Below are 27,323 nucleotides of genomic sequence, written 5' to 3'. Positions count from 1 at the left end.
AAAATACACTGCTTTTATTATCAACAATAGAACGATATCAACTATAGAAAAAGAGCAACAATGAGATACCACTTTACACCCGTTAGGATGGCCATTATCAAAAAAACAAAACAAAAGAGAAAACAACAAGCATCAGCAAAGATGTGGAGAAATAGGAACCCCCGTGCATTGCTGATGGGAATGTGAAATGGTGTAGCTGCTGTGGAAGCAGCACAGCAGTTCCTCAAAAACTGAACATAGTCACTGTATGAGCCAGCAATTCCACTCCTAGGAATATACCCAGGAGAACTGAAAGGACTCAGGACAGACATCTGTACAGCCATGTTCACGGCAACATTATTCACAAGAGCCAAAAGCTAGAAACAACCCCAAAGTCTAGGAACAGAAGAATGGATAAATAAAATCCGGGTGTGAAATAAAAACACGTACACATATGTACTGGTCTCTGCCCCCGGTTCCTGGCACGAGGCTCCTGAAGCCCTCGGAACTCCTGACGAGGCCGCTGGGAGCATCTTCTGTTCTAACACTGGGTCTCTGACCCTGTTCCTGACACACAGTCCCTAAACCCCCTGGAGCTTCCTGGGTGACAGGGGCGTCCTTTGTTCTCATGAGGCGACTCCAGGGGGGCTTCTGGGTGGCTCCTGGTCACCACAACGACCAAGCCGTGATTAGAAGCTCGCAGCTTCCAGCCCCGCCCCATTCTTGGGAAGGAAAGAGGGCTGGAGACTGAGTTAACCATCACTCATGCCTCTGTGATGAAACCTCCGTAAAATCCCAACAGCGTGGGGTTCAGAGAGCTTCCAGGTCAGGGAACACACCTACGTGCCAGGAAGGTGGCACCCCAACTCCACGGGGACAGAATCTCCCGCGCCTGGGACCCTGCTGGGCCTCGCCCCCTGTGCCTCTTCATCCAGCTGTTCATCTGTGTCCTCTCCTCCGGGATAAACCAGGAAACCTGAGGAGCGCTCCCCCCGAGTTCTGTGAGCCCTTCCAGCAAACTATCAAACTCTAGGAGAGGGTCACAGGAACCCCGATTTACAGCCAGTTGGTCAGAAGCCCAGGTGACCACCTGGGGCTGGTGGCGTATGAAGTGGGGTCAGTCTTGTGGGCCTGAGCCGTCAACCTCTGTGACACTGACCCCAGGCAGATGGCTATCAGAACTGAACTGAACTGCAGGACACCTAGCTGGTGTAATCCAGTGGCGTGATGTGTGGAAAGCCCACACACTGGTGTAAGAAGTGCTCCAAGTGTGGCGGCAGTGTGAGAACAGAGGAGAAACACAGAGGTGTGAGGGTTTATCAGTGGCATAACCGTACAAGGGCATATTATTCAGCCTTAAAAAGGAGTGAAATTCTGACACACACACTACAACACAGGTGAACCCAGAAGACATGCTGAGTGAAATAAGCCTGTCACAAAAGGACAAATCATGTATGATTCCCCTAACATGAGGCTCTTAGGAGTCAAACGTCAGTCGAGACAGAGTCGCATGGGGACTGCCAGGGGCTCAGGGGAGACAGGGATTGTTTGACGGGTTGAGAATCTGGGAAGATGAGGACGCTCGGAGACGGATGGTGGTGGCGGCTGCACAGCAGTGTGAATGCACTTAGTGCCACTACACTGTACACGTAAACATTTTTTTTAAACGGTTAAAACGGTCAATTTTACATTATGGTAAATTTTACTACAATCTAAAAAAGACAGAAGAAGCACGTGTTATTCCCCCCCAAAATCCAACACCGAAACCTTTACCAATCAGGGCTGCAGGCTGCCTTATTAAAATACTTATGGTTTGGCGTCACTGCTAGGAAAATACTCGTTTTATCAAAACTGTCACGTTCACTTTGAGACAGCTCTTCTTCTTGCTACCTCAAAAAGCCGAAGAGCAGCAATTAGCGCTCCCCGGGCTCCTGCTCTGTGCCACCAGGCCCGCAGCACAGGCTGCACCAACGCACACGAGGGAGCCCCGCTGACCCCACGAGGGAGCGCCGTCCCCGCACCCTAACCTGAAACACCCGTGGGCCCCGGGGCTCCTCCCCGCGAGGAGCAGCTCCCATCACACTCCTTCCACGCGGCCCTACCCGCACCGCGGACCACCACCACTCTCCCCAGGCAGAAGCAGAACACCGCAGCACACAGCAAGGCCTTTCCAGACAATGGACGACATGCAAGTCAAGTCACAGCAGACTCGGCCTGCAAATCCCTCCCCACCTCTGCGTCTCCGGCCACCCACTCTTCCCTTTAAGACGCTGGTTCTGAAATCTCACTCAACAGAGCACCTACACCCCAGCTCCATATGAATACGAACATATACACATACACACATGAACCCATGAAGGCAAGGACTACATGACTACACTGATAAAACCAGCAGTCTCCATCGATAAATTAACGCTGCTTCAGGGAACGAGGGACTACTGGGCAGACGTGCTTGGGAGGCCTGCCATTCCCCCCGGGGCGCCACGCAGGACAGCACCGCGCACACACACGCAGAGGCCGTGCGCCTGAACTTCCACACCCATACCGGAGTGACACAAATCACAGATCCCAGGCCGCAGAGAGAACCTGCGATTCCACGACGTGAATCTAAGCAGAAATGAAAACAGTGCCAGTACCACTCACTATTCCCTTTCAAAACAAGATAAGCATCTGAGTGATTTTTTAAACTCAGTAATGTTAAGCAATTGCAGAAAACCTAAGGAAAGCGATGCATTTTAAAATGCTATTATGAGCACAAAGAAAAGGACAGAAATTACTTAACTGTACATGACGGGCAAAAGCACCCACAGCAAGAAACCCACCACAGCAAGAAGCCGCCACAGCCTGCGGGACAGAGCCAGCTCTCAGTCCCGACAGCAGCCCTACAAAGGGCGATAAGGTTTACCTTATGTAAAAGCGTAACCACAAAAATAAACCCCAGCAGATTTGAGATGTTTCTCCTCACAAAGGGAAAATAACAGAGTAAGCCTCTATTTTAAAGTGCTGATGTCGCAACGGAATGAAGAGCTAGCCTGTGACCGTGCAGCCCTTTCCCCAGCGCGGGGGCAAACACCACTCCCCCTCGCAGAAAGGACACGGGAGACGGGCCCCGCCCAGGACAGGGGGCACGTGCCCTGCCTGCTCCCCCGCCGGCCACTCACCGCTGGGCTTGATCTCGCGCACGTAGTTGCTGGGGAACCAGCCGGTCCTGCCGCTGTGCGTGCCCTCCCACCAGCCCCCTTCCTCCACCCGCGTGACGTGGATGACGTCGCCTTTCGCAAAGGACAGCTCGTCTTCATTCGTCTGCTGGAAGTTAAACTTGGCTCTTACGACCAGCTGATTGTTGCTATTATCCGTCATGTCCTAAAAAGGGGAGAAGGGAGGAGACGTCATGAAGGACACACATTCTACACTGTGATGACACGAACAGATTTCGCTTGGACAGACAGGGCGTAACCACCCCGTTCATGTGGCAGAGGAGCGCTGGACACACCAAAGTCCCCACGGCCCTGTCCACTGCCCCAGGTCCAGTCCCGGAGGAAACCCTCAATGGCTGCAAAGGTCTTATTCCTGCCAGTGTGGTGCCTACATGAGCAGAGACACACTTTCACACACATTTACACGCTACACACTTCTCTACAGTTTGCAACAAGTTAATACACTGTGAGCATTTTCCTAGCAGCCCTTAATTACTTCAGTCTTAACTAACTGCTTAATATTACACTGTACGGCAGTGCCATTAGTTACTTAACCAAGTCTCCACTACTAGACTTGAGACCATGTCTAGTTGCTTTCTACTGCAAAACAAGGCTGCATCAGAACTGTCTGCACATGTCTTTGCACACGCCTGTAAATGAGCCGATACGTTAAATTCAGGTCAGAGAACACGGATGACACATTTTAAATCTTAACGCCCATTGCTAAGTTGCCCTCCAAAAAGGTCCCAGACATTCCCGCCAGCAGCGTCTAAGACGTCTGACTGCTTCAAACACTCACCGACACTGGATACTGCCAAACCGACAGGAAGAAAGGGTACCTCATTTTAACCTGCATCTTTCTCAGAGATTAAGCCTAACTGCAATCTCTGAAAAGTGGGCAGAGGAAGGCAGACTGGCTGGAAAGTCTGTCTCCATCTATCCCAGACCGGGTGCTGGGGAGGCCTGCAACCTGGAACTGCCAACGGAAGTCGACAAACAAAAATCCCCAAGCAGAGTCTGCTCTCCTGGCCAAAGCGGCGGGAAAGGGACAGCACATGGGCCACTCAGCCAGCACGCGGGCGTCCAAGGGGACCAGGCAGGACGTCCCGTGGCCCACCAAGCCCCAGAGCTCCTCCAGCACCAGTGACATCAGCCAAGATGAGGCTGGGAGTCCAGCGTCCAGTCCCCCCAGGTGGCAGCAGGCAGCCCCATATGCCCACACAGGTGTCCCCTGCCCTCCACCCAGCCTCGTGGTGGGAGCCAGGCCCAGCGTCTCCCCGACCCCCCTCCAGCAGCACTGTCAGGGGTCCAAGAGAAACCCCAGTGACACCAGGTCAATGAGTCTGACCCGACACCACTGCAAGGAAACCAAGCTGTCCCCAGAACCACGGTCTACCACCCTCAGCCAGGACCGCCACACAAAACCCCATCAGCCAGGGCTGCAGCCGCAGACGCAAGATCTCAGCAGGATCCAGCATCTTCCAACACACTCTCCCAAGTGTCTAGGATAGAACTGAAGACACCCCTTGTTCCAAGAACAAGGAAACTCGGAGCCTGACTGAGAAAAGACATGGATCCCAACACTAAGATGAAGCTCTCTCAAAACAGACAAAATAGAAAATCCCAGAAATGAAACAGAACTTACAAAATCTACTCAAACTGACAGAGTGAAAAAAAATTAAGAGCGCCCCAGGGACTTGGGGGAAATGACAAAGATCTGAGATTGGAACCATTGAAGTCTTGGAGGAGAAAGGACAGAGTTGAAAAGGAGTCTAAGAAATACGGCTAAAAATGTCCCAAATGTGACAAAAGACACAAACACACAGGGTCAAGAAGCTGAGTGAACCCCACACAGGACACACCTAAAGAAATCTGGACCAAGTCACACTGTAACTAAACTGCAGAAAACTAAAGACAAAAAAACTTTCGTCTCAGGATAAAAAAGACATCTGCGGATATGCAAGATCTGAACAACTTTACCTCCCCTGCACCCCTGCTCAAGAAGTTAGTATAAGATGCACTCCTCCAAAACAGGGAATTAGCCACGAAAAAAATGAAGACACAGAAAGACATGGAGGAAGTCGACTCGGGTCAAAGGAGTCTGCAGGTGATGAGGGAAGCACAGAGGCGGCAGCTGGCACGTCCTGCCTGCAACCAAGAGACGCTCTGGCAGCCAGAAGACTTCACCAGCGGCCCCCAGGAAGAGGAAACTGAAAAACCCGAACACGTCTGAATGCGCAAAGACGAGATTCTTTCAAGAAAGGCCAAAGACCAGACTATAATCTGCACAAGGTGCACAGAAAACTAAAGAGGCAACAGAAGGTCATCAGGAAAGCACAGTCCCAGCACACGGTGGCCCCACTGTGAGTCTGGGTCATGATGATGTTGCACTAACACCCACCCAACGAAGCCACTACAGGACTCAGCCACGGGGAAGGGAGGCCCGGAAGCACCCGTGAAGCTAAGGCCCAGGGGAAGTGGAAGAGCCCTGATGCCCCCTGCCACTGTGGGACGTCCACAGTGGCAACACTGTGTTATTTTAAAAAAAAAAACCCAAACCAACCTTTATATAAGGCATTTTATTTAGAGAGACACAGAGAAAACATGGGAAGCGGTTGTGTCTCTACTGATTGTTTCCTAATAGCAAGTCTTGCAGAGTTACCTGAGTCTTTAAACTAGGTTCATGTATCACTAAGCAAGATGAAAAAAATAAAGCACAAACACAGTGCTCAGGCAGAACGTCGAGAAGAGGAGCTGATAGAATGCCTAAAATAATTCATGTGTGTTTATCTATTTACGTGTTTATACGTTAACTGCTATAAATCGTGTTTATTTAATAATTCAAATTAATACGTTAAATATCTAACAAATTAAACATTTAATGCATACTTCACATTTAATACTTAGAATATTCGATAAAGCAATCTCTCATCCACATTTGGCAGGAAGCCTCTGGCTGACCACTGTCCCCTCAAACGCAGGGTGGCAGGGGCACCTGAGCGGTGAGGGCCAGACAGGGCTCACGTCACAGCCGGGACACAGCACACGCTGTCCTCGCTCTGCTCCGAGAAACACGACCCGCTCATACACTGTGTCAGGTTCTCTCTCTCTGCAGACCACTGTCATCACTCATCAGCCGTCTACTCTGATCTCCATGACATTCTCCTTTTTGTGACTTCCCCTGGCTTTGCAGAGCCGATTCGGGTGACAAATTCCAATAACGAACGTGACACGTAACAAACACAGGTGCAGAGCAGGCCCCTAAGGAGGTCAAACTGCCCTGGGGGCCCTGCTGCCGGCCCGTCTGTCCCCCCACTGCTGGGCGCACGCCGGGCGGCACCCAGGTGGCGCACGGGGCTCCCATCAGGACGCGGCCGAGGCGCTGACCTGCGCTCTCCCTACAGCTGCAGCCAGGCAGACACCAGCGACACTTCCCCACCTCAGAAAGGGACACTCCACTAAGCACAGGACAGGGCGACGTCTGCACAGCACCAGGCGGCCAGGCGGCCAGGCGGGACCCCTTCATTCTGACGCCACAGGTTCCCAGCCGTGGAGCACGGCCTACACTCAAGGATGGGCTCTAGGAGCGCTGTGAGCGGGCGCGAGCCCAGGCGGGGTGAGGACCACGCACCAGGCAGACAGCCCAGCCCTCCGCACGGGGGGCTACCGCCACCGCTGCTGCTGCCCCGGGAGGCTGGAAAGGGCGTATTCAGTCACTAGCTTACCGCTTCAGCTCTTTTCCTCCCCTTTTCTAAAAGCTCCCCTGAAACGAGGGGTGGAGAAATCATTATTCCCTTTTTTTTTTAATAAATTTATTTATTTTATTCTTGGCTGCGTTGGGTCTTCGTTGCTGCGCGCGGGCTTTCTCTAGTTGCGGCGAGCGGGGGCTGCTCTTCGTTGTGGTGCGCGGGCTTCTCACTGCGGTGGCTTCTCTCGTTGAGGAGCACGGGCTCTAGGCGCGCGGGCTTCAGTACTTCTGGCACATGGGCTCAGTAGTGGCTCGCGGGCTCTAGAGTGCAGGCTCAGTAGTTGTGGCGCACGGGCTCAGTCGCTCCGCGGCATGTGGGATCTTCCTGGACCAGGGCTCGAACCCGTGTCCCCAGCAGTGGCAGGCGGATTCCTAACTACTGTGCCGCCAGGGAAGTCCGAAATCGTTATTCTTACCTAGCAGGTCAAGAGGAGTCTCACTGCGTTCGCCTCGTGAGCGGCTCACCGGGTCCACGGCACAGGCAAGGTGGCTGGGGCTTTTTAGTTCTGATGTAACTTGAACTTTCTCTTGCTAATGAAACACCAATGCTATACTTACCGTGATCTCAGCAACATTATCACAACAGAACATTTAACTTTATCTTACTAAAATTATTCCTTTGCAATCCAGTCCTCATTTACTCAAAAACAAAACAAACAAAAAAACCGACAAGTGCCACAAGCGAATGGGTCAGACAGCAAAGGTTTCTTTATCCAAAGCTTGATTTTTCTTGCATTTTCCTTGCATATTTCATAGAGCTAATTGAAACTATTTTTCAAGTGGTCTGGGCCTCTTCCCTTGCTTTGGACCACAGAGCTTGCAATGGGACCCTCTAAGTCCGTCCAGCCTCACGGGGTGGCCGTGAGGGTCACGTGAGTCAGTCCAGGTGAGACACCGAACCAGCCAGAGCTGGCACAGAGAAAAAACGCTCAGGTGTGTTGTGTTGTTCACAAGGCCTGAAACAGGGCAATGGGACTTCTCAGAGAGGAAGAACAGTCACAGACACACAGCATGGAGAGTTAGTTCGAGTTCAAAAAGTTCAAAAACACATAAAAATTATATCCCTTCTACAGCTCTCCGTTTTTACCGCTGCTTCGGGACCAAACTCAAATTAACTTTCTCTACAACACACAGCTCCAACGAGGTTAACTTCCGTTTCCGAGGATCACACCAGCTTACTGGGCAATACTCCCTTGTGGTAAAGTAGAGAGCGGTGGTCTCTGAAGACTCCAGGGGGTCGGTTCTCTTCAGACTCACAGGACGAGCTCACTGATTCTCTAACATACAATAATTTACTAAAGTGTCGCATGAAGCGAAGTCACAGCACCGGCTGATCGAGCTGAGGACCAGGCCACCATCCGGTCCAGAGCGGGCTCGGCTGTCCGGCAGGCGGACACGCGCCCTGGCTGGCGGATGGCGCGGCCCCTCCCCATGGTCTCCGCTCGGCCCTGTACTTCACCTTCCCAGGTCCTCATTTCCAAGCCTGTGCTCGCAGCCTGTCTCCTGGCGATTTACAAATGGGTTGTCCTCACTTTCCAGGAGGGCTGTTCATCTCAGGTGGCTTCCCCACCCCACCAGCACCGTTATAAGAGAGCCCCTCCTTCACAAGCTGCATCCTGACTCAGTAGGGTGCTGTCACGCTTTCATAAAGAGAAAAAACCCTCTAGGTTCTTCGGCTTCCAGCCATTTCTTCATCATCTAAGTACTAGGTATGGATTTCTTATTCCCAAACTTCCGTACCTTTGTGCAGAGTAGGTAAGAAAATATGATGCAAGTGACCAGGAAAACGTTTTAAAGGTCACATCCCTCCAGATAAACAGGTCTATATCTTAAAATAGAGCGCCCCAAATACACGGATTTCTTAGAAGCCATCATGAAGCACGACACGCGGATAATCTGGTGATGGGCAAACGTCAGACCCGAGAATAGGAGCAACGGCAGCAAAGGCAAACCACCCTCTGGCTGAGCAACTCCCCGGAGGCCCATGTGTCCTTCCAGACACGCTGCACACGCCCGGCTCCCCAACACACTCCCATTCTCAGCGACCAACTCTCACACTTACCAAACTCCGATACTGGCCCTGGAACAATTTTGAAGTCCGACTGTGCGAAGGCTGGGGTCCCAGGGAGTCAAAAGACTTGATCCGGTGAGAGGAGGGCCGGGCACACACGGAGTCACTTCCCAGGCCGATGTCTGCAAGGTCGTCACAGGGGAGAGAGCGAGCTGAGTCCCCTGACACTGCGCCCACACCCCGCACCGGGCTCCGAGGGTCAGGGGGCCACCCGCGCAGGAGACCAGGAGCAGAGTCCCCGCCACGGGACCGAACGACCGCACGCGCCCCAGGCACCTTCCCGGGAATTAACTGAACATAACTATTTAGCAGTCCTTCTCTAGCTAAGTTCCGAGTTTACAACGTGTTTCGTAACTGTTTTCAGTACTTTCCCCTCACCTGGAAACAAGAAGCCTCTCACACTCGACTCCTGAGCAGACAGACTCCCCCTGCGTCCCCACCGCACGCCCACTCCTCCAGGATTGCTCTTCGCACAGTGGGCGAGCCGCAAGCCTGATCGTGCCAGAGACGGAAAAGACTCTCTTACTTGAAACAAACGGAACCCCCTGGCACTTTCCGTCCAGAAAGGCCCTTCTGAGGATGATGCCCTCGGCGTGACGGCAGGCACACTTCACTCACCTCACAAGGCTGTGAAAGGACGAGAGACCACACAGCACTAAAGGCTCAGATCTCTCTCTGGAGTCGCTGCAAGATCACACACCCCACTCAGGCCACCAGCACGTAAATGTCAGCAGCCCACTTCGCAGAAGCGATGTGATTTTTTAAAAATGAGGCCACGAGAGAGTTTTCTAGGGAAATCACTGTTTTGACATGCACGCGCCTAGCAACTTCCTAAAGCTATGTGGGGGGCCTTCTATAAAAATGTCCTGAAACTGGGGGTCTCCAGGTCCTCTTTCTCTGGCAGATCCCTTTGGATTGGCTTACACAGCGTCTTATGACATTCTGAATTAGGTACCAACAATTGGAAGTCTGGGGACTCCCCAGGGAAACCGGCATTCCCAGCTGTTCTTGAAGCACCGGGGCTCTGGCGCCTCTGGCTCTGCGCTCCCTGACTGACCCAGAGCTGAGCAGGGCCCACGCGGGCAGAGCAACCGCTGCCCTCTGCCCCCCTCGCTCCTCCATGCTGCCTGCCGGGCTCCACGGACCTGGCGTCCGGGACCCCTGCCCTAAAACCACCTTGACGTCTCAGTGTGGAAGCCCCTCCAATTCTCAGGCCCTGCTCAGTGCTGGCAGTAAGGGCCAGTGTTTGCTCCCGCCGTGTGGCAGAGGCCTGGCAACTGCAAGCACAAACAGCGCCCAGAGGACACGCGTGAAGAAACTGCCCCAGTGGCCGCCTGCCGCACCCAGGGAGTGTTTAGGATCCCTTCCTTCCCCACCTCCAATCTCTCCTCTGTCCAAGTAAAAGGCAAGTATTCCTCCACAAGCCTGGAGAACACAAAGGGTCTCCCTGCAGTGCTGGAAGCAGAGGGAAGACGGTGACGGGCTTCCCCAACAACGACCCTGGAGTCAGCAGGTGCACCTGTCTTACACTTGCGTCAGCCCCTACAGCCGACGGCTGAAAAGGCACCGTCACCTCCCTCACGCTGACTTCAGAAACACAAGTGAAGAGCAGCAGCCAACAAACACAGAAGCAAAAAGTTCTCTTCACCTGAGAAGGCTCAGTCCTCTTGTTTAAAAGCTGAAGAGAGAAGTACCAGGTTTATTTCAGAACTTCCAAACAGGTTTTCGTAAAGAACAGCGCTAGATGCTCTGCGTGCAGGGTATATCCAATGATGTCAAGAACACACGAGAAACACTTCTGCATCAGATGGGGGTGGGAACGATGGTAACACATGCCCGGAAGATACAGCTCCCGGCCTGTGTCCATGCTTCCCATGGCCTGCGGGGCTCCGCCTCGATCACCGAGGGTCTCGCGGCCCGGCGGACGGAGCAAAGCCGCCCTCGTCGCTCCCCCTCTCCTTCCGACCCACCGGAACTTACACACCCAGAGCGAGAGCAAACCTGCCGTCTCCCACCCGCGGCCTCACACGTGGGGACCGTGTCTACCAAAGCCGCTCTCGCCCCAGCTGCCAGAGAGCGAGCCCAGCGGAGGGCAGTGAGTGTCAAACTGCGGCCCAGATGCCGGCAAAGTGCTGCAGGCGGGCCGGGGCCGGGGAGGCGCCCGCGCTGCACCCGCCGCCTGCATGCACTCCTCCCCTGTGAAGCCCACTCATCGACTGCCAACGCTTCGACCGCGGCAGGCCGGCTCCTTTACTATTTGTCTGCTCACGTTAGGTCTATCGCTTCTCCACGGAGGGATCGAAGAGGCAGCACAAGCTTGACAAAACGCCACAAGCCCCCTGTCTGCAGGGTGCGATGGCTGCATGTCCTTATGTCCGCCTTGATGCCCCCACTCCTCCACCCCTTCTCGCTCTCCTCCTGGACTTGGACCCTCACGCTTTCCTACACTCGCTCACCTGGGTCCTAATTTAGCGTGTCCTCAGGTGCTGTCACCTCAACAGCCCAAGACATTCTCAACTTCAAGCCCGAAGTCAAGCTATGAAAAGGGAAGCCCTGCCCGGGACGGCGGGCAGCACAGGCTGCTCTGGGCGCACGTCCGCAAGCGCAGACAGCGGGGCAGCGCCCAGACAGCCCTCCCAGCAAACGAGTGGCGTGAGGGGCCCCGGAAGCGGTTCCTGCAGCCCCGAGCGTTCCAACCCCATCCCGTCCCCACACAGTGAGGAAGGGTAGGGGCGAAATGAGAGGAGACCCTGACAAGAGAAACTTACTTTTTCTGATCAAAAGAGACAGTATCAAGGGCTAACTGCCCCTCCCAGGGATCTGAAACTACAGTCCGTAAAGGTAAGTAGAAAACAAACATGGCTTTAAAACAAAAGAGCCTCTAAGCCCTTCTGGTGCCTCAGGCAGCCTCCAGGCCCGAGCTAGCCCCACAGGAGCACAGACAGACCCCGCTGTCCTCTCCGCGGTCGGGGAGCCCACCTCTCCCTAGAGGTGCAACTGGGGCTCGAACCCGCAGCCCACAGAGCCCAGGTGCCCTCGTCACCCTCAGGAAATCTGGCCCAGGTAGGTGTTTACTGTAGAGACCAGCTCACTGGCTGCACCTCAAAAACAGGCACTAGATCTGCTCACTAGATCTGAGCTTTAATCAGCATGAACTCCAGAGCAAGGTGCTTCAAGCTCCAGGACAGCCCATGCGTTGCCCCTGTGAACAAGGCACTCCCCCTCTGCTGTACTTTTCTCTCTGCTCACAGGAAGGAAAGCACTAATATCTACCAGGACCTAAAGAGGAAGACTCTGCTCGCAGCAAAGGTGACAACCAAAATTTTAATGCAATCCTTTTTTAAATTCAATAATGTTCACTCTGCCTCACTAACACAAAAGCAACAAGGTTTTTGCCCCTCTTTCTTCCCCTCCCCTCAAGTTCAGTAAAAAAAGAGACTTACCTGCTGTTACTTTATTTAGAGTCACTAAGGAGCTGAGGACCTTGTTGAAATTCTGCCCCTGATACAAATCGTTTGCATCAAATGTCTGAAAGGGAAAAGTGAACAAGCAGAATTAGCAGAGTCCAGTGTCGGGCAGTTCTGCACAGTAATAGGAAGACAGTAGGCTTCACGGGCAAGACCCCAGGAGGTGGCACACCTGGGAGCTCGGCTTCCGGTCGGAGCAGGAGGCCAGGCCAGGTTCCCTTACTGGGGCCGCTCTGGGCCCGAGTCCAGCTTCCTAACCACCACGTCCCCACCCTGCCGCACCCTCCTTCATAACCTGGGGCACTGCTGGCACTCCGTGAAGGCTCCTCTCCTTAGACTGAGGCTGAGGCCTCAGGGCAGGCCTACTACAGACTTCCTCTCCTGGCCACAGCCGATGCCAAAACCAACAGCAGCAAAAGGGAAACGCCGACATCAGAGAGGATACGAGAGGGAAGGAAGGGAAGGCAGGAGAGGCCGATTCCAGAAGAGGGGGAGCGGGGACACCGCCACCCTCGGGGCAGAGCACGAGGCCAGACCAGGACCGTCTAGTCTGCATCGCTGCAATCTCGGCCGCCTAGAGACCGGGGACGCGCCCAAGCTAGTCCCCTCCCCACCCACCCTCCAACACCCAGGAGCTGAAAGATGCTGCGCATCAGGCTGCCTAGACACAGCACGGCTGATCCACGATGCGTGCGCAAACACACGCGCTAAAGCAAACACGGCTCATCCCCAAACACTGTCTGAAGACCACATACACCTTCTGATCACTGAATAACTCCTTCCCTCCCCCCAAAAATTTAATAGTCAAATCATCCACAACTCTGTGCCAGAAAAATTATGAAAAAAGTTCTTTGAGATGCAGTTAACAGAGAGATGTGTTTAGATGCCCAAATGAAAACTGTGTTAACATTCTTCAAAGGTTCTCTCACTGGGGCAAAAATGAACTATGGTGACCAGTCATCCCAGGAGTGACTTCCTCTGCAGGCCGCCTGTCACCCCTCCCCCGACTCGGCGGCTCCTCTATCCCACACCCTGCCAGGAGCCCCAGCTTCCCCCCTTCCTGCTTCTCCCTCCCCCTGCACAGCTAACTCTCACTCATCCGGCTCCCGCCAGCCTCACCCCCCGACCAGGCTCAGCAGGGCCCAGCCAGGCTCCCGGCACACTCATCGCCACCACCTTACGGTCTATGTGTGCGCGCTGCCCTAGACCGTGAAATCTACACAAGCAGACCTCACAACACCCAACATCCAGAAAATGGCCCCCCCACAGTAAAAACACACATGTTCGCTGAATGGGTTAACAAGGCACCAACCCAGCCCGTGGCGCTGAATGTCACCGTGGGACAGACACATAAAGAGCAGCTGAGAAGAGCCATTCCAAATCTAAATAACCACTGCTATCTTCCACAGAAGTCTTCAGTCTTAATTTCTGAGATGAGTAGAAATCATCATGAGGTATGTTTATTTAAACATGAACAAGAGAGAGACAAATCCAGAAGCTGAAAAACCACCTCCAGGAAGGAGGCCATCAAATCCAAGTCAAGAGAGGAGCTGCAGACACAGAGCCGGGAAGGGAGCCGTAAACACAGACACCCAAAGCCCTCTGTGAATGTCACTCACGCATTTCTCATCTGATGGAGCAAAAAATAAAACAATTCATGCTGCCAGATCCTGCCTGTAAAAAGGAGTATCCCCTTAGAACAGTCTTTAGAATCACCTAATAGCACAGACTTTAACTCATTTGTTCTGATATCTATTATTTAAAAAGAAATTTCCAAGTCAGATGAGAGCATGATCTAGGCTGATACATCCAGCTACATTTTGTAATGGGCTGGTTGCATTTTTTATCAAAAGTATGACCCTCAACAGGCCTCAGCTTCCTTCTGCGCAGGACATAAAAGTGCCTTCTCTCATGAAAGGTGGGAGCAGGTGATCTCAGCTCTCAAGTTCTAATTCTAGAGCTTGGGAAATTCAAATCGTGGTATTCTGCAAAAAAAGAAATATACATGAAAACATCCACTAACCTTCATCGTGGTGAGGCAGAGAGTCACAAAACCCAGAAAAACAGGATGTTGAAAACTGAAATTTCCTGTTATTCCAGAGCTATATATCTTTCTTACTTGGATACCAGGAAGCGTCTGGTTGGCTGAAACGGCCCACCAATGGGCTCCAAAGTGACATCAGAACTTAAGTGAATTCACACACACACCACATTTCTTAACAGGAAGCTACACAATGAGATGAGACAAACGCTTGCCACCGAGAGGGAAAAAAATGCACATTCTGAGTCAATAAAATGTTTTGACTAAGGTGCTTCTCTAGAGAAAGAAAACTGACTACTTCCTGAAATAGAAATCTATTCAACAAAAAGCAAAAACTGAAAAATCATAGGGTACAGAGAAAGTCTGTACTGTGGGAACAGAGGAAGGTCTCATTAACAGGGCACACACTGACCCCGGGGCGCTCATGCTTAGGAGATAAGCCTGCCCCTCCCGTGGACCTGCCATTCGGGCTGAGGGCACACACGCCCACCCTCCACGCCCCTCAGGTCCACGCTCCCATGCCTTTCCTCAGGGGGTTCTCAGGAGGGGCCGCACGTTAGGATCTCCCAGGACCTTAGAAAACCAAGACACTCAAGCCACATCCCAGACTAATTATCAACAAATTAGAATCTCCAAGAAAGGGACCCCGAATCAGAATGTTAACACTCGTCAGGTGATTCCATGCAGCCAACGGTGAGAAGCCCCTCCCTGGAGAGAGAGGGAAGGTGTCAGGAACCCTCTCCCCAGGCAGGCTCACTCCCTCGCACCCATGACCATCCCTTATAAGCACAGAGAAGAGGGAACACATACCCCAAAGATCTTGGAATCTACCCAACTGGGAACGTGTATTTCCAAAAACTCACCCTCACTTTTATATTTAAGTGAATTAAAGGTACAGTAGACTAATCCAATATTCTCAAACTTATCCTACCAGTTTTCTACCAAAGAAACTCTTAATATTAAATGTATTAGTTATAGTTCATTTTTAATATCTTACTTTCAAAAGAAACAATACTACGTAATGCAATACAACAAATACCACACCATGTGGAAACCAGGCTAGAAGGGACCCAGAGTATTTAAAGTGGGACATAAAAATACTTTCTGAGCAGTGTCTGTCGTCACCCACAAAGGGGAGCGAGGTTGGGACGAGCTGGGAAGGAGGTGGACAGTCCTTCCGAGCGTGAAGGTTGCCCCCCCGTGGTTACGGCCCTACTCCGTGTACTGAAGCCCTCTGAGCCTCGGCTTCACATCCTTGAGACGGAACAAGGAACAGACAAAGGCCTGAGGATGAGGACGCCAATGGCGGGAGGCAGCACCGTGCCAATGACCCCCAAGTTCCAAAATGAGTGCAATTACACATACTCAATCTTGTACACCAAACCTCAAGGTCTCCTGAAAAAACTGACCCATTGATAACTACGTTCAACCAAGGAAAATTCTCTTTTTGTAATACAAACAACTACAAAACAAAACAAAGAAACCTTCCTCAAGGTGAGGTGCTCAGGAACGGAGAAGAACACTCGAGAGCCTGTGCAGAGAACAGACCACACGGCTCCGCACAGCGGCAGGCGCTGCCCTCCACGGGCCCCCAGCAGCGCCCCAGCTCGCGCTTGGGCGGGTGGCCACGTCACTCGCCGCAACGCCAAGGCTCCCCGCAGAGCTCTGTGCACACCAGAGGCGGCAGCAGCTCCACCACCGGCATCGCTCTGCGTCTGTCCAGCAGAGGTCCAGGTCCTCAGAGCACCCAACGCTCTGACCACTGACCCTCAGAAAACACTGTCAGTGCCACACCACCAAAAGGGCTGAGCCTGACGTCAAGCACCTGGCCCAAACTCAACCTCCCAGCCTTCACTTCTGCTAGTCCTCTAAATTACCCTATTTTGACATATTCCTTATTTCTACTTAATATCACATTTCCAGATGTTCAGGTTTAGTTCCAGAACTAACACCTGAAATAAGGAGGACTCATCTGCACCTAAGGAAGATGAGGCTGCACATATGTCGACCGTCACCAGCACCAACCTGGCAGGGCGAGGCCATCAGGGTGACCCACATGCATGGGCCGGAGCTCTCAAACGTGCGAACCTCTAGCCAGAAAGAGGATGACTGTGCTTTGGCAGAAAGAGCCGCCGTGGTTTTCAGGGAAGCATCACCAATAATGTTGTAAAATAAAGAGGTTTCCAAGGCACAAGATATGAACTGATGCGTCAATCCAGAAAGTTCACGTTCATCACACTATTTTCCAACTTCCTTTTTTTATTCTTTTAAAATTTATTTATTTATCTATTTGTGGCTGCATTGGGTCTTCGTTACTGCGTGCGGGCTTTCTCTAGCTGTGGTGAGCAGGGGCTACTGTTTGTTGCGGTATGCAGGCTTCTCATTGCAGTGGTTTCTCTTGTTGCAGAGCACGGGCTCTAGGCACGCGGGCTTCAGTAGTTGTGGCTCTCGGGCTCAGTAGTTGTGGCTCGCGGGCTCTAGCGCGCAGGCTCAGTAGTTGTGGCACACGGGCTTAGTTGGTCCGTGGCATGTGGGATCTTCCTGGGCCAGGGTTCGAACCCGTGTCCCCTGCGTTGGCAGGCGGATTCTTAACCACTGCGCCACCAGGGAAGTCCCCCAACTTCCTCTGTCTAACTCCAGGTCACCCCTAAAGAGGGGTGTGCGTCCCCACCCACTGCCACGCCTTCCCATGGGTTCCGGCCAACGAGCTGTGAGCACATGTACCCGCTCTGAGCAGGACAATGCGTGCCAGGCCCCAGGCGAAGCTTTAGGAGCCTTCAGGCGTTTCAGCCAGCCTCCCCGGTCTTTTCCTTTAAGTGAGCATGGCAAGGCCCACACTGGAGCTGCCCCACCAGCCTGGACCCGAGAATAAAGAGGACACTCGGAGCAGAGCAACCCCGTCCCTGCAGCCAACAAGACGGGCAGGATACACCTTCAGTGTTGTCAGCCGCGGAGACGAGGGGGCTGCTGGCTAACACAGCACCTCCTGGCAAGAGCTGGCGATACATCCACATCCCACATTCTCCCTAACTGAACTGGCGCTTGAAGGGGAGAGTACATCTCCAAACAACAAGTAGGAACAAAACGGTATTAAAGTGAAGCAGTCAGCTCATGTAAAGTTGGACCATTGTAACACTAAATGGTACAAGTTAAAACCTCTTAGGCTGAGTCACAGAATTCCCCGTTATTCAAAAGAAGACTGCTCCCCAAAAAGTACCTATCACTCCATAGCAAACGAAGTTCTTCCCTCCCTCCCAAATTCTAAAGACGGTCATCACGTAACTGCTAAAGGCTGCTGCTTTACAGAAATCTCCAAGAAAAGACACAAATGCCTCCGTGCTCGCCCTGAAAGAGCTCATTCTCGCTCAGAAGACTTCCTCTCCCCTCCCCGTTTATCAGCAACCTTGAGCAGGTGCCGTGAGAGCCAGGAAGGAAGGCGGGCTCAGGAGATGGAAGGAGACCAGAGCACAGCGCCACCTGTAACCTCCAGGTCATCCCGTCCATATAGCAAGTCACCCTAAAACTCAGAGGCCTAAGCACAGGTGGTCTGCGTGTCAGAGGAGCCCAGAGCCACCTGGCGGGGACGTGGCTCAGTCTCCCATGGGGAGGCCCCAGGTGTCCACGGCCAGCCTGACAGCTCCCGGGGCTGAGGCTCTGGAACGACGGCTCACCGCACGGACAAGGCCCCAGAGCCAGTGATGGGCAGCGACAGCAGGAGAGGGAAGGAAGCCCCGGGGCCTGCATCGCAGGAATGGCGTGGCCAGCGCTCCAGACTGCTCCACTCGGGGGTAGGGGCCACGCCCCACCTTCAGGAGGGAGGGGTGGCCCTGCTGGGAAACCAGCCGCCTGCCCACCCCTACGGGAGTCCTGCTTCCTGCGCCACACTCTTCTCCCCAAATCCAGCTGCCACCCTTCTAACTGGGCCCATCGGATGTCACAGCCACTCGGCAGAGCACTGGCATTCCTGACAAAGAAGTGGGGCAGACCCCGCCCCGGCAGGGTAACGGGAAGTGACGAGCACTTCCGTCTGAAAGGCTCCCCTAACCCCAGCATCAGTTAGCTGCTTCACCCTGGAGTCCAAATGCACAGGCGGCACTGGAAATCAGCACCACCTTCCACACAATACAGCAGAAAAGCCAACTTCACTTCACAAAATAGAGTGTGTTATACTCCACGTAACAAAGATCTTGTTAGTCAGGGACCTTCCAACTGTAAGCAAGTGAAACCCAACTCAAACTGGCTTGAACAACAGAAGAAATGACTGGTTCTCATAACTAACAAGTCAAGAACGGCAAGGACCACAAGCACTGAAGTCGGAAGCCTCAGGCCACCTCCTGACTCGGCTCGCCTCTGCGTGGGCTGCAGCTTCAGGAACGTCCTGGCTCATGAGGTAACACGGCTGCCAGCAGCTCCAGGCCACAGCCAACCAGTCCACCACCTCCGCTGCACCTGGCTGGCCCTGCCTGAGTCACAGCCACACGGCCAGAGGCAGAGCGGCAAGGCGAGCTGCGCAAGGCCCCGGCGATCACGTGCAGCAGCCTCCTGGCGACCCGCACACGCGTGCGACTTGGGGCAGGCCGGTAAGGCAGCCCTGTGCAGCACCGGCACGGACCGACGGATCCAGTAAAGGACGACACAGCAGTAATGAGCTGTTACCACCACCGCCCCAGAGTCTCATCGGCAATCATAGCGACCTGGCCTTCACAGAACCCAGACATCACGACCACAGCGGACTCTGACCCAGCCGGCCACACTGATACAAACGCAGAAGTAGGTGACTCACCCCTTAATGATGTCACCACCAGCTGATGACACCCCTGGGTGTACCCAAGGAGAACATACCAGGCAGTGTGGAGAAGTCTTCCTTCCCCCACCCCAGTACTAATGGAGAGACCCCTCACCAACGCAAGGCAGACCAACCAAGCACTTTCTCAGCTCATGCAGCCTTAATATTCCAAATGCAAGCAGCCAGGTCAGCTCCTCAGAAGAGTTCATGAGGAAGCTATTTCTGACACAAGAAATTGTTACTTTGGGCACAGTTCTGGAGTGTGGTTCTCGAAGTTTAAAAATATAATCTTGTCCTATCACATTGTCAGATGGAATCTGTGATTTTAGAACAAGATGAGTAAAGACGAATCTTAAGTAAGTTGTGCTATTTAGGTTTAATGCAAATGGTCCACACTGTTGGGGATAGACATGTGGAAAACAGGGATCCAGCAGGGAATTCTCGCCTCCTTGGCTTCTGTAGATTTTGTACTTAATTCCACCTACTCCTACGCCCTAGGGATAAAATTAAAGTTTGATGACGGATTCTATCAATACACAGCACTTTCACCCAATGTGCCCCCCATTTCTTTTAGTTTAAAATGACAATTAAATCATATTCAATTTTGTGGATTCCACTGTATCAATGCCAAAACACTAGGACAGGGACCACTTATACAAGAAAAGAGACACCAAATATTTTAGGTAGTTTCCAGGAAGGGCTGGGGCGGAAGGGAGAACAAAGTCCTGAGAAGCGAGGCAAGATGACTGATGCAATGAGAGGGCTGCTACGTCTCTGTCCACCGTAAAGGAGCAATCATCCCAGACAGACATCACCAGGTGAGGAAGAAGAGGATGAAGCATCCCCTGGGCGCTATGCTGCAGATTTCATGGCAATCTTATTTTCTAAAGGGGAAGAATGAGGCTCCAAAACACGGTGTGACACGTTCCACAGGAGAGCAAAGAATTGAACCTGATCAGTCACTGCTGCTCCCCCTGCCACACACATGGGCCCACGGGTCCCAGAGCCAGCTGGCACAGGCGCAGCACCCGTTCAGCCCACTGTGGGCTCCTAGTCTGACTCCTAGGGACAGTGAGGCAAGCCTGCAGAGGACAGCCACACGGTCGCCAGACAGAGAGGGTCTGGGCGGGTCACAACAACTACTTAGGCTGACAATTAGTTTAGGTGCTAACATAGAGAGCCAAAAGGGCAATGAGGACCTTGCATTAACTTTAATACTCAAAACAAGTAGTTATAAAACCCAAACTTTGAGAAACATTTCAAGACAGTGAACTGCACACATACATAACCTTCCATCCCTCCCAAGGTTCCACTGAAATAACAGAAAAGGCAGGCTTTAAAAAAAATAGTAATAAACGGGACTTCTCTGGTGGTCCAGTGGTTAAGAATCTGCATTCCAATGCCAGGGACATGGGTTCAATCCCTGGTCGGGGAGCTAAGATCCCATGTGCCATGGGGCCTAAGCCTGTGAGCCACAACTACTGAGCCCACGCATTCTGGAGCCCGCGAGCCACAACTGGAGAGAAGCCCGCATGCCTGCATGCTGCACCAGAAGATCCCGCATGCTGCAATGAAGATCCTGAGTACCACAACTAAGACCCGACGCAACCAAATAAATAAATAAAAAGAAAAAAATTTTTAATATATCTAGTATATAACCAAACATACTTTATTTTAAAAAAAAAAAAGTATCTGGGTGAGTGGAAAGTGAGTGTGTTAAGGAGTGTGGTCTGATGTAGTAGGAATGCCCAACAGCACTTGAGGTTGGAGGGCAGGAACTTAACGTGAGACGAGTTGGTATGATTAAGTATTAACAAAAAAAACAGTAATAAAGACTCCACTGCAATGCTAAAGGAGGTAGCGGAGAGGCCATGAGCAGTCGCAGTGAGGCTTAGGGAATCCTTGAGGACAGGAAATAGACGGGCTCTGCATGATCAAGAAGCGCTCTAAACAGCACCTGTGAGGAGCCTGGGGGAACAGTGCGGACGGCAGGATAACAGCACCCAGTAAGCCGCAGCACAGCAGCCCCTTCCTCTAGGAGAGGCCAAGCTTCCAGACCCCACCGAGGAGAGACCACTGCCTGCACTGGCTTCCCAACGTCAGTGACAAACTTGAGGTGCCACTAGACTCACGTAACAGGCACTGATAGGAGGAAACAAAAATGAAATACCCTAGGAGCTCTAACCACAATAAAGCCTGAACTGTCCCAGAGCTGGAGGGGGGCAAGGAAATGGGATGCAGGGACAGCCCACCCCTCCACCCTGCTCACGGGCATCACCCACAGTTCCCCTGCCTGCTCCCAGCCACGCCCCTACGGTGAAGGCATCCCACCGCCTACGTGGCTTTACACTGCCATCAGCTACTGGGCCCGTATTCACAAACAGGAAGAGGAAGCAGGGCCACGTCTGACAGAATAGTAAAGAGGAGGACAGGTGAGTTCCGGCTCCGAACAAGATGCGGCAGACACACTCTCCTATTCCTCCGCCTCAGTGCAGCAAAAAGCCCTGGGCGTCCATGTAGAACAAACGTAGGACAAGACAGTGCTGGACATGACAGGCCAACTGCCCACGGGCTTCAAGACCTGAGAAACAACATGGCAGTGGGTCCTCTGCATCTTCTTTGTGCTCCCCCAGACTGGGTGCTGGAGAAGCCTGCAATCCAGACACACCAAAGGGTGCAGACTAACAAAGTGCCGGGAAAAGCCTGCCCTCTCCGGCCAGAGCACCAGGACAGGAGCAGCCCGGCAGACAGGAAACTTGTAGACAGTAACCAACCCCCCACCAAAGCCCGCAGGAAACACGGCCCACCCTACCAAGGCCTTAACAAAGTGCCCTCCCTCGGCCCTGCCTACAGGGGCCCGCAGAGTGACGCTGAGTTCCTCAGCTTTCAGACAGGAGTAAAGTCTAAGACGATAAACCAAGAGATACAGGCTTCTGGCTCATTATTTATAAAGGGAGCTACTGAAAAATTAAGAATCACCGAACAGTGCAGTTAGTAAAATGTGGGACACAGAGGGGCTGTGAGGACTCAGGGCACGGGTGCCAAGTCCTGTCCTTTCATGCGGATCTAAAGGAAGCCAGAGCAGGACAGACAGGAGGAGCCGGCTTACAAGAGGATTTCACAGGTAAAAACGAAAGGGCTTTGAAAGAATGAGCTATTACAGCGAGAAAATGAGAAAGTACGAGTGCGCCACAAACTATTCAATGCTACGCAAGTTTAACTTTCACCACACACACGAGACGTTCGAAGGAAGCTTGAGTGACCAGAAAAGTGAGAATCGTAGATGGTGCTTGACATGAGACTTCAGGGTAGATGCGAGATCAAAACATCCAGATGGAGGTGTTCAGACCATTTCACACAGAAATAAAGCCAAGAAAAACTCAGCTGTGACCAAACATTTTCATTCAGAACATCTTTGTTTTTTTCTGAAAATTAGGCGCCAGTACTTCTACCTAAATGCAGTAAAATGCTACATCTCTCTCTGCCTTTCTCTATTTAACTTCCTGTTTCCAGTACGTGTACATCATGCACTGATTTCAAAATAAGTACTGTTTGCTAAAGCTTGCCAGCACAAACACGACGCTAATATGAGGACAACGTGGCCACTGGCACGCTGTCTCCCCAGAATTCTTCGCCACTTACTGGTCTTAATTCCACCTTGTAGGGCTATATTTGAGTCCCCAGTGCTGGGCCCAATTTCTCTTAATAAAAAGTTTTCTCAAACATTTGGGCACTTGTCTATCTAGTCTGAGCACTCCCTTCCAAGCCTATTATGATCTCCAAGAGAACGCTAAAATTTTCCCATCAAAGTTCAAGGTTATCACATACCCCCAAGCAGTTAGGACCCGGAACGCCACAATTCCCCTGTAATTTCTCTTTAGGACAGTTCATCAATTTTAGGACGTTTTGTTGGTTCAACTCCACAAATCAACTTGAGAAGCCTGGAGGAAGCAGGAAGCAGCGGCAGGCCCCACCCACCCAGGGGTACCCAACCTGGCCAACTGGAGGGTCTCCTTCTCTCTCTAAATCCCAACCCCATGTCACCGTCCCTCCTGCAGGGCTTACAGTCACTGCCCTGTAGCCCAGTTACATAGATTCATTTCATGAGCCACATGACACTCCACGATGCGTCTGGCAGACACACGTTGTGCCTCTGTGTCTCCTCAGAACAAGGCTCAGGGAATGTCCTCATAAATCCTGTGCAGACTAACGGCACCTGGAAAAACACGTCCCTGTTCTACACTCACAATGAAATAGAAACTTACTCTTCAGTCTCCTATAACACATTCTACCCAATAAACGCTCTGGTTGAAGGATCCACCACCTCATCCTATCTGAGCTGTGTACCAGTCATCCTAGGAACGCTCCAGTCGCATGAGAATTCAAACTCTCCTCTCCCAGGGCCAGTTCTAAAGTAAGATTCCAACAAGATGCTGGAAAACGAGAAGGGAAGTTTCCAGGTCTTCTCTTGGCAAAGAGGTGTCAAATCTGAAGCTGGAACAACATGAGACTCTCCCTATACATACATCCCAGCCCCTGAGCTGCCTTGTCCTTCCTGGTCCTCCAAACATCGCCATTTGACTGATGGGCTTCAAATTCCTGACCATGATCCTCAATAGAGAATGCATTTTACATCACAACCAGTACACACACACACAAAATCCAGACAGCTGTTGTGCAATCTGAATTTTTAATAAATTCACCACTAAGTAAGAGATAAGCGGTTAACAAATGCAACAAGGATAGAATTTATTCAGGCTTTAAATAAAGTTGCTAGTGAGCCATGGGTTCTAATTTCTTTATTCTCCAGTTATAAATCTTTCACTACACTGAATGGCTTTAACTGAGTTACATATTACACCCAAAATGATGGAGGGGTATGTAGAAAATTAACATTCTGCAACTAAACCCCCTAAATCTTAAGTAAAATCCCTCTTCAGTTGCATGGTGCAGATTATTTATAACTACATTAACACATTTATTACAAATTCAAATTGCATGAATTATAGACACTACATTCAGTGGTTCCCTAGAGAAGATCAAATGCCCAGGTGCCCACCGTCTTCCCTCTTAACGGAGCTTCCACCAACTGGAGGGCCGCCGTCCCCTTCTTCCAGCTGACCTTTAGTTCTAAATGTGTAAGTTCTGGAATCTCTGTAAACCTGGATTCAAGTACCAACTCTGCCCCTTAGTGACTATTAGAGATCAGGCATATTCCCTCACCTCCCCACATCTCATTTCTCCTCTGTGTACCGGGGCTCGCTGCATCTACCTGGCAACACTGCCTTGTGGCTGCTTCGGTACTTAGGAGCCAGTCAGCAAGCTGCTATGCGGCTTTAAAGGCCTTGACAGGCACACCTTGGAGATATTGCAGGTTCGGTTCCAGACCACCGCGATAAAGCGAATATCACAACAGAATCCCATGAATTTTTTGGTTTCCCAGAGCAAATAAGTTATGTTTATACTGCAGTCTGTTGAGTGTGCAACAGCATTATGTCTAAGAAAAAAAGGTGCATGTCTTAATTTTAAAATACTTTATAGCTAAAAAATGCCAGCCATCATCTGAGCCTTCAGCTAGTCATAATCTTTTGCTGGTGGAGGGTCTGGCCTCGACATTGATGGCTGCTGACTTTTCAGGGTGGTTCGTGGTCGCTGAAGGCTGGGGCGGCTGCTGCAATTTCTTAAAATAAGACAACAATGAAGTCTGCCACGTCGACGGACTCTTCCTTTCACGATTTCTCTGCAGGATGCGGTGCTGTCTGATACCATTTTACTCACAGTGGAACTTCTTTCAAAATCGCAGTCAGTCCTCGCACACCCTGCCGCTGCTGTATCAACTAAGTTTACATCATATTCTAAATCCTTTGGTGTCATTTCAACCACCTTCACAGCCTCTTCACCAGGAGCAGATTCCATCTCAGGAAACCACTTCCTCTGCTCATCCATAAGAAGCAGCTCCTCGTCCGTTAATGTTTTATTGTAAGGTGGCAGCAATTCAGTCCCACCTTCAGGCTCCACTTCTAGTTCTAGCTCTCTTGCTGTTTCCACCACATCTGCAGTTCCTTCCTCTACTGAGGTCTTGAACCCCTTGAAGTCATCCATGAGGGTTGGAATCAACTTCTTCCAAACTCTGTTAATGTGGGTATTTTGACCATTTCCTATGAATCACAAATGTTCTTAATGGCATCCGGAACGGTAAATCCTTTCCAGAAGGTTTTCAACTGACTCTGCACTGATCCATCAGAGGAATCACCATCCGTGGCAGCTGTAGCCTTACAAAATGCACTCTTTAAATAATAAGACTTAAAAGTTGGAATTCCTCCTTGATCCATGGGCTGCAGAAAGGATATAGTGTTAGCAACATGGAAACAACATTAATCTCATTGTACATCTCCATCAGAGCTCTTGGGTGACCAGGTACATTGTCAATGAGCAGTAACATTTTGAAAGGAATCTTTCTGAGCAGTAGGTCTCAAGAGTAGGCTTAAAATATTCAATAAACCATGTTATACACAAACGTACTGTCATTCAGGCTTTGTTGTCCCATTTACAGAGCGCAGGCAGAGTACTTTAGCATAATTCTTAAGGGCCCTAGGATTTTCAGAATAGTAAATGAGCAATGGCTTCAACTTAATGTCACCTGCTGCGTTAGCCCCTAATGAAAGAGGGAGTCTGACCTTTGAAGCCAGGTACTGACTTCTCCTCTCTAGCTATGAGAGTCCTAGATAGCATCTTGTTCCAATAGAAGGCTGTTTAATCTACATTAAAAATCTGTTGTGTAGTGTAGCCGCCTTCACTGATTATCTTAGCTAGATCTTCTGGATAACTTGCTGCAGCTTCCATATCAGCACTTGCTGCTTGACCTTGTACTTTTATGTTAGGGTGATGGCTTCTCTCCTTCAACCTCATGAAGCAACAACCTCTGCCAGCTTCAAACTTTTCTTCCGTAGCTTCACCTCTCTCAGCCTTCATAGAATTAAAGAGAGGGAGTTGCTCTAGATTAGGCTTTGGCATAAGGGAACGTTGTGGCTGGTTTCATCTGCTATCCGGCTCACTAAAATTTTCTCCATATTACCAATAAGGCTGTTTTGCTTTCTTATTTGTGTGTTCACTGGAGTAGCACTTTTAATTTCCCTCAAGAACTTTTCCTTTGCATTTACAACTTGGCGAACTGTTTAGTGTAAGAGGCCTAGCTTTTAGCCTATCTCAGCTTTTGACACAGCTTCCTAAGCTTAATCATGTCTAGCTTTTGAATTAAAGTGAGAGACGTGCAACTCTTCCTTTCACTTGAACACTCAAGAGGCTGTAGGGTTATTAACTGGCCTAATTTCAATATTGTTGTGCCTCAGGGGACAGGGAGGCTGGAGGAGAGGGAGAGAGGGGGGAACGGCTGGTTGGTGGGGTGGTGAGAACACACATAACATTTATTAAGTTCTGCCGTCTTATATGGGTGTGGTTTGTGACAACCCAAAACAATTACAATAGTAACAAAGATCACTAATCACAGATCACCATAACAAATATAATAATGGAAAAGTATGAAATACGTTGAGAACTACCCAAATGCGACACAGATATGAAGCGAGCGTGAAGTGAGCAAATGCTGTCGGAAAAACAGCACCAACAGGCTTGCTCCATGGATGGTTGCCACAAACCTTCCATTTGTAAAAACTACAGTATCTACAAAAGTATGGGAAGTTTGTACACAGGTATGCGGAGCTCAGAAGTGAATGGCTAAGTTCACAAACAGTACCGGTCTTCAGATTCTGGAAAGCAGAGGTAACATTTTCTCCTCTCCCACATGCCAAAATATACACAACTTTCTAGCTCGGATCCCAACACCTCCCTCAAATGTCCCTTCCTGACGAGAGCTTGAGGTCCCAGGGGCAGCCTCGTGCCGCAAGTCCCCATCGGGCAACCCCGAGAGGAAGGAGCCCCGGGCAAAGGGCTCTGGGGCCCCGCCCCACAGACTGCATGGCGAGTACAAAGGGAAAGGGCACCTTCACAACGGAGAGACCTGGTGGACGTCACCTT

General features: G+C 51.2%; 1 protein-coding gene across 7 annotated transcripts in view; it reads right to left on the bottom strand.

Moving 5' to 3' along the window:
* Positions 1–27,323, bottom strand: part of ARHGEF7 (Rho guanine nucleotide exchange factor 7) — a 125,206-nt gene that overhangs the window by 58,162 nt on the left and 39,721 nt on the right. For 2 of the 7 annotated variants that reach the window (XM_082859425.1, XM_082859426.1), the window contains exons 1-4: positions 14,486–14,513; positions 12,439–12,523; positions 8,987–9,117; positions 3,141–3,342 (exon numbers count right to left, since the gene is read on the bottom strand). In XM_082859425.1, the coding sequence (XP_082715551.1) occupies positions 3,141–3,342; positions 8,987–9,117; positions 12,439–12,523; positions 14,486–14,491 (424 nt within the window). In that variant the 5' untranslated portion in view covers positions 14,492–14,513. The other 5 variants (XM_082859431.1, XM_082859430.1, XM_082859429.1 and 2 more) reach the window with 4 other exon arrangements.

Source organism: Leucopleurus acutus (genome assembly GCF_964270905.1).
Source record: "Leucopleurus acutus genome assembly, chromosome: 18".
Classification (NCBI taxonomy): domain Eukaryota; kingdom Metazoa; phylum Chordata; class Mammalia; order Artiodactyla; family Delphinidae; genus Leucopleurus; species Leucopleurus acutus.
This window is presented reverse-complemented; position numbering and strand designations above follow the sequence as displayed.